Below are 7,741 nucleotides of genomic sequence, written 5' to 3'. Positions count from 1 at the left end.
GGCAGGCAATGTAAAAGAAGATGCAGAAATGGGAGTGGTTTTGTAATTAGACTTCATTGTTCCTGACATTTCCTATGAAATATACAGAAATAACCTATATTACACAGACATAGGTATTCACTTTTACCTTGCAAGCTAAAGAAATAAAAAGAACTTGGCAGAATATTTGACCTGAAAGTTCTAAAGAGAGAAAAAGAGATTTTAAAATGCTGCTTATGCTTCTTTACTACCAATGGCATAAACTTCTGTGAGATCTACTCTCCTAAAAAAAACTTTAAATTGTATAAACACATTAGTTTTGGATCTCTTTTCTGACAATTCTCTTTAGAATGCTTCTTTATCAACTTATCACCTTCAAATTTTGGTAGACTGAGAATATTGCTAGTAAAATTTGTCAGTGGAGCAAAGACTTATCTAAGCCATCTATTCAAATTCTGTTTGCAGACTTCTATTTCAGGAATGTAATTAAAATCCATTACGGAAGCTTGAATTCTCACAGGATCTAATCTCTGCTGGCCAATCGCTTTTGTGAATTCCATTCCAATGCTATATTAACTACACGTTGCATTTAATTAAAACTCCTACTTTGTGGTCCTTCTCCTACGCTTTATGCCTTGATATTCCTAAGGTGAACCTGGCAGTCACTGCTTTGTATGTGCGTCATGCGTATGTTTTGTACTTACAGGCAGTTCTACAGTGTAGAAAATTAGAGTTCGTGCCTTGAAATTCATAATGTCTGGGGGACTCTTTCCAGCAAATGTTGCCCCGTTGGTGGAGGATCAGTAGCTCTAATATCTTGGTTCTCACAAAGCCACCTTCAAAACTACCCTATCCTGGGTGCTAGGGCAAAGTATGTTAGAACTGCAGGGCACAGTTGCCTGGGTGTTATACAGACAAAGACCCAGATGGTACAGCCATAGAGACAAGAACTCCTGTTGCCCATTGATTTAATTGTTGTGTGTGGATACCAAAAATAGAAGCAGATTCTACCTCTCCTTTCGTGGCCTCCCACTAATGACATAATGATGGATCAAATGTTAAAACTTCCAGAGCTTAAAAATGCTGATTTCACAGTAATTGAGCTCCTTTCAAATTGTCATGACAGTGTGACACAATGACAAAGGAGGTGGTTGTGAGAGACACAAACCTAGCAGAACAGCAGCAGGCGAAAGAGAGAGGACTGCAGCCCATATGCCCAATACGTAGACACCATACATGGTAGGTGACTGGGCCAACACTCATGTGCATGAGGGGATCTGAATGTGAGATCTTTTAAAACATTAAATTATATACCATGATTTTCAGTGTTTGGATCATCTGGATCTTGACACCCTTATCTCATGAGTGCTGAAGCTTTATCATGACTTTTCATCTGTGGCCCAATGCATGCTGTGTATCTTCTGCGGCTGACTCTGCTTTGGGCTTGTGTTCAGTTTGTTCTAAACTGAAAATAAAATTACATTTAAACATAACTGCTCAGGGTCAGAGACTTGGTGGGTAGTAGGGAAAAGGGAGGTCCCTGAAGCCAGTCAGATCCTTCCATAATGCCACATTGCCTGCTTAAGAGGTGGGACATAGATTTATTCATGTAAGTTATTACTCACTAGAAAATTCAGAGGCAATACAAGGAGGCAGGTTGTCGGGTACAGTGATGTAATAATATTTTCTCAAATGATCATTGTAGCTGCTACCACAGCTAATAATTACAATTAAACTTCCTTAATGAATATACCAGTAACATTGACTTTGTAGTTGAGCTGAAGCATATCGTTGTATTTTCTTTTTCTTTTTTTTTTTTTTTTGCGGTACGCGGGCCTCTCACTGTTGTGGCCTCTCCCGTTGCGGAGCACAGGCTCCGGACGCGCAGGCTCAGCGGCCATGGCTCACGGGCCCAGCCGCTCCGCGGTACGTGGGATCCTCCCGGACAGAGGCACGAACCCGTGTCCCCTGCATCGGCAGGCGGACTCTCAACCACTGCGCCACCAGGGAAGCCCTGTTGTATTTTCTATAATGAAAATCTGTTAAATAAATTAATTGTGTAGACAAGACTATTGAGTGGAGAGGCTGTATTCAATCCCTTTAGAGGCAACAATTTACATACAATATGTAAACACTTGATATGCTAAATATAAGCACTAAATCAGTATGCTGATGACAAAAATTTTTATCTGTTTGCTAAAATTGGTTTCCTGGGCAATGCATCACTAGTCCAATTACAGATGCTATTATATATATTCTTGAAAGCATGAAAATGTGTTTTCCTTTAGATCGAAATATTCCTGCTCTTCTCTAAATGAATATGCTGCTCTTACTTCAATGTACTTATTGAGCTTGACTATTTCTAAAGTAATAGAAATCTGGTCTAACCATGTCATTTTATGAGTTAGTACACTGAGGCTCGAGAGCTTCCATGATGGACGTATACATCATCTTGTGACAATCAGCCTACTGTCATAGACGTGAGCAGTTTCTTTCGTAAGTACAAAGAAGGTTCAAAGTCATTAGCACTTTCCTGCTGCTGCTGCCACTGTAAGCTACTACTTCTGCCATCTATTCCTCCTCCATCTATTTGGTTGGTATGGTCAATTGGCACCTGGCATGCATTTCAACCTCCTTCTCATGTGTATGCTGGGCTAAAAAGCTAAAAACTACAGGGGCTAAAAAGCTAAAAACTACATTCCCCAGTGGAAGTGAGGTAGAAGGCATCTTCCTGATGCTTCAGTGTTACCGCTGACAAGCACAATCCTGAAGACGAGAGGTTTATGCATCCATGATCTGGGGTCTAGTCAGCCTGGTGGGTGTCAAGAGGCTGTAGCCATGGAAACTAGATTTTAGCTATGCATCTGTAACAGGGAAGAGCTAAATCAGACTCCATGTTGGATCTGTTTCTTTGACTTTAACCTTTGTTTTGTTTTGTTTTTAAAATTTATTTAATTTTGGCTGTGTTGCGTCTTTGTTGCTGGGCACGGGCTTTCCCTAGTTGCGGAGAGCGGGGGCTACTCTTCGCTGCCGTGTGCGGGCTTCTCATTGCGGTGGCTTCTCTTGTTGTGGAGCACGGGCTCTAGGCACGCGGGCTTCAGTAGTTGTGGCACACGGGCTCAGTAGTTGTGGCTCGCGGGCTCTAGAGCGCAGGCTCAGTAGGTGTGGTGCACGGGCTTAGTTGCTCCACGACATGTGGGATCTTCCCGGACCAGGGCTCAAAGCTGTGTGCCCTGTATTGGCAGGTGGATTCTTAACCACTGCCAGGGAAGTCTCTAACCTTTGCTTTTCGTTGCTTTTGTTATTGTAATCATACATAATGGCCTGCCTCTGGGAACCCTGCCCACCTGTGAGTGGCTGCAAGAAAAAAAGAAACTAACACATCCCCTCATCAAGGCTGGTGATTCCAGGAGATGTTTTGCAAGACTGATGGACCTTTTCCTTTACTTCCTCACTGCCTCTCCCTCTCTGATTCTATAAAAGAAACTGGCATCCAGACCCAGATAAGATGGTTTTTCAGAGACACTAGTCTGTCATTTTCTCAGTCGGCCGGCTTTCCGAATAAAGTCGTATTCCTTGCCTCATCACCTCGTCTCCGATTCATTGACCTGTCGTGCGGCGAGCAGAGCGAGCTTGGACTCGGTAACACATCCAATCATTATAGTAGCAACTCCTGCTTTTCACCTTCTCCTTCACTGCATTATGCACTTTTCCCCCAGGAAAAAGTGGCCACTAGGACTTCCTCTCGCCCCACTTTAGCTACTCTGGGCTGCTCTAGGACAGCTGGAGGATCCAGGACTCTATGTCCACCTTGCCCCTTGCAGTCCCTGTAAATGAAAGCTGGTGGGGAGCCCTGGGAGTTTTAATTCTTTTCTTGCAAAAACAAACAAACAAACTTATCATTTCTGGAGAAAAAAAAATCTTCCTCATAGTATCAATTTGGACAGACAGCATAGGAAAAAACTATGCAGGCACTTGAAAACTTTTGTACTTGATCTGTAAGAAACGAGGAGCAATTAAATGCTTTTAGCGTGATGACAGTGGTGTTTTAGAAAGATAAGTCTAACAAGAATTAAAGGAGAAGAAGGTGGAATCAGGTAAGCTATCTAGCAGGCTATTTTCATAGAGACTTTGTTCATTCGTTCATTTGACAGACACTTATCAAGTTGTTATTATTCCCCAGGCTTTGCACCAGATGCTGAGGATACAGTTGAAGCAAGACTGACTCTGCCTTAGTGAAGTTTATAGTAATTAAGTGAGAACTGACAATCCAGCATAGTAAGTGCTAAATAGAGGATACTCTGAAAACACAACAAAGACAAGTAGAAAAAGCACCATTTAAGCTGACATCTGAAGGATGAGTCAGGAGTGACTCCACCGAAGGATGAGGCGAAGTGGCGGGAAGAACCATCTAGGCAGATTGAAAAGCACATTCAAAGGCTCAGAGGTGAGGGAAGAGAGCTTCTTTGAGGAACTGGAAGAAGTTCGGTATGTCTAGAGCCTCTGAGTTGGAGGGTAGGGAAGAGGAGGGGGAAATGAGGAAATATGAGATTGGAGAGAGAGAATGAAGCCTTGAAGGGCTTTCCAAGCCTGTTAAGAGGTTCAGGATTTCTCTAGGGAGCAACAGGCAGCTACTTAAGCAGAGCAGGGACATGATTACTTTTGCACTGTAGAAATTCATTCTGGTTGTCATATGGAAAATGGATCACAGGGGAGGAAACTGGAAGTTGAGAGACCAGCTGGGAGGTTGCTGCCCTAGGCCAGGAGCAAGACAACCATGGCCTAGATTAGGGCAGTGGCAGATGGCTGTGGAATGGACCCAAAACCCTTTTCAAAGAGGGATCTTCAAGACATCCCTTTGTACAGTTTCTCTAAAAAAATAATTTTAGTTTTTCAAATTGCATACGTAGAATTGTGGGCTTTGATACATCTCTCACTTGGCCATGTTGGAATGGCCTAACCACTGGACACTATTAACAGGCACCACCATACATTCAACGGCAGCTGCTAGAATGAATGGCTTAGGGCCACAGAGAATATAACCAATTCCTATAGGTAGTCGTGCAAAATTAAATCGATTTTGTGATGCCAAATGTCTTTCTCGGTTCTCCAACTGAATTCTTAGTTTCTAGAAGGCAAGGCTTGTGGTATGAGATGACCCTGGAGAGGAAGGAAGGGGTCAGTTCCTAGGGCCTTGTAAAACCCAGTAAGCACTTTTGTCTTTATCTGAAGAACAGTGGGAAACCGTGGAGGGATTCTAGGTAGGGAGTTGACAGAATCAGACATGCCTTTTTTTTCACATTAAAAAAAAACTTTTTAAACTTAAAAATTCCACTTACTCAAAGGTATAGAGAATAAGTATAAGAAACCGGCAGAAAACCATCATTCCAGTTTTAACAGCTATTACCATTTACCACACTTGATTCATCTATCCCTTTTTTCCTTCTCTCTCTCCTTTTACTTTTCATTTTCTTTTTGTTGTTTAGTTTTAATTTCATAATCATAAACTAAACTTTGCAATCCAGTTAAACTTGGAGGGGGATAAGGAAAATATGGAACTGAAAGAACTGCAGTGAGAGTGTTACCGAGCCCAGGTCCGGCTGCTCGCCGCTTGAAAGCCAATTCTCAAGAGACAAGTGTTGGTAGGAAAGGAAAGTTTGCTTTATTTCGGAGTGTGGCAACTGGGCGGGGGGGGGGCGGGGGGTGCATACCTGTCCAAAGGCCAACTGCCCCCCTGACAATCAGGGGACAAGAGCTTTTATAGACAGAGAGAGGGGGCTACCTGCAGAAACAATACAGTCAGCTCTGACAGTCATCTTGAAACTGGTCGTCAGTGGTCTGACCAACATCATCTCGATTGTTTTAGGTACAGTGTTGTAGTTTATCTTATGACAGGGCCGAAAGTAAGCTCATCACACGAGATGAATTGTGCCGAAGCACAGCAGTAGAGGGCTGCCGCTCGCTCAGGCAAAACAGCGCCACCGTCTGTCCTGCTGTGGTAGCTTTTATTTAAGCATTATCTAGGTTTACACTTTAAGACTTGTTTTCTTAACATTTCAGAAATGCCAAAGCAGCAACTATGTTTTTATTGATTATACAAGCAATAATTGGCTTTCTTGAGCACCTGCCGTGCTTCGTCCTTGAGCGCAAAAGCAGCACAAAGTTCCCACCATTATTCTGATTATACTGAAGTAGCACAAGGACATTTCCTTGTGTTCCCACCATTCTGATTATACTGAGGACATCTCATGGATCAGTGCCCAAAGCACTCAATGCTTCTTTGCAGGCTCCCGGTTTGCCGGGGGGTGGGGGGGGGCTCAAAGCAATCAGGACTGTTTGCAGTTCTGGCTTATTCGCCAGCCCCCAGTTTGCTGGGGGTGGGCTCATGGGTCACGTCTCCTTTCCATGTCCTCAGTTATTCCACTACAGTACAGTTAATCTTCAGTTCCAGGATCGGTTTGTTTCCATTTCTTTGAGGCCAGTAAGAATTGTGGCAGCTTATGTCATGGCTACAGCCTGGTGGGGGTCTTCCACCTGGTGGGGGTCTCAGTATCTATAAGGCAGCTCACAGGATACTGCTCAGAACATGATCTATAGCCCTTAAGGAGGAACTAAAGGTCCTTGACATTGCTTAATGACTAAACTATTATTATTTGGTCTCCTTTGACGGTTTTCCTTTGTTTCTGCATTTTCTCACTTCTCTGATGAAACTTATTCTTTGGCTAAAGTTTTTCACAGACAAAAGGCAGGCTGAGGACATGGAGGGGGGGCGGCAAGGACCATAGGGTCCTGCTCCTTTTCAAGAGCACAAAGATTATAGGATATTTTGAGCAGATGAGGTTGAAGGGGTGCTCTCCTGAGCTACGGAAGGAATGGTCTGGTGGTTAAGATAAAACACAAGTCAAATTTATTAGATTTGTCCACAGTCAGCAATGGTGATCTTCTTGCTGGTCTTGCAATTTCTGGACCCAGAGCACTCCATGGCTTCCACAATATTCATGTGCTCCTTTACCTTGCCAAAGACCACATGTTTGCCATCCAAGCACTCAGTCTTGGCAGTGCAGATGAAAAACTGGGAACCATTTGTGTTGGGGCCAGCATTTGTCATGGACAAGATGCCAGGACTCGTATGCTTCAGGAGGAAATTCTCATCATCAAATTTCTCCCCATAGATGGACTTGCCACCAGTGCCATTATGGCATCTGAAGTCACCACCCTGGCACATAAATCCCGGAATTATTCTGTGAAAACGGGAACCTTTATAACCAAATCCTTTCTCCTCAGTGCTCAGAGCATGGAAGTTCTCTTCTGTCTTTGGAAATTTGTCTGCAAACAGCTCCAAGGAGATGCGGCCCAAGGGCTTGCCATCCATAGCGATGTTGAAGAACACGGTGGGGTTGACCATGACTGGGCGGCGCAGGAGGCTCAGGGGCAGCAGTGTCTGCAAGGCGTCTCTCTCTCTCTCACTTTTTAAAATTGAAATATTTAAAAATAAATCCCATACGTTATGACATTTTACCTCTGAAAACTTCAGTGTGCATATCTAATAAATAAGAACAATTTCTCGGGACCTCCCTGGTGGCACAGTGGTTAAGACTCCGCCTGCCAATGCAGGGAACATGGGTTCAAGCCCTGGTCCGGGAAGATCCCACAGGCCGCGGAGCAACTAAGCCCGTGCGCCACAACTACTGAGCCGGCGCTCTAGAGCCTGTGAGCCACAACTACTGAAGTCCTCACACCTGGAGCTCGTGCTCCGCAACGA

The 7,741-nt window shown here is 43.9% G+C and overlaps 1 protein-coding gene across 1 annotated transcript; it reads right to left on the bottom strand.

Annotated features, from left to right (window-relative positions):
* Positions 1 to 6,889: 6,889 nt before the first annotated feature.
* Positions 6,890 to 7,420, bottom strand: LOC309839677 (peptidyl-prolyl cis-trans isomerase A-like; the record flags this gene model as incomplete). Its single annotated transcript, XM_082681546.1, has 1 exon — positions 6,890 to 7,420. The coding sequence occupies exon 1, from the start codon at positions 7,382 to 7,384 to the stop codon at positions 6,890 to 6,892; it is 495 nt and encodes a 164-aa protein (XP_082537672.1). The 5' UTR covers positions 7,385 to 7,420.
* Positions 7,421 to 7,741: the final 321 nt, after the last annotated feature.

This window comes from Grampus griseus (assembly GCF_964374135.1).
Source record: "Grampus griseus genome assembly, chromosome: X".
Classification (NCBI taxonomy): domain Eukaryota; kingdom Metazoa; phylum Chordata; class Mammalia; order Artiodactyla; family Delphinidae; genus Grampus; species Grampus griseus.
Note: the sequence above shows the minus strand (reverse complement) of the source record. Positions and strands in the feature narration are given on the sequence as shown.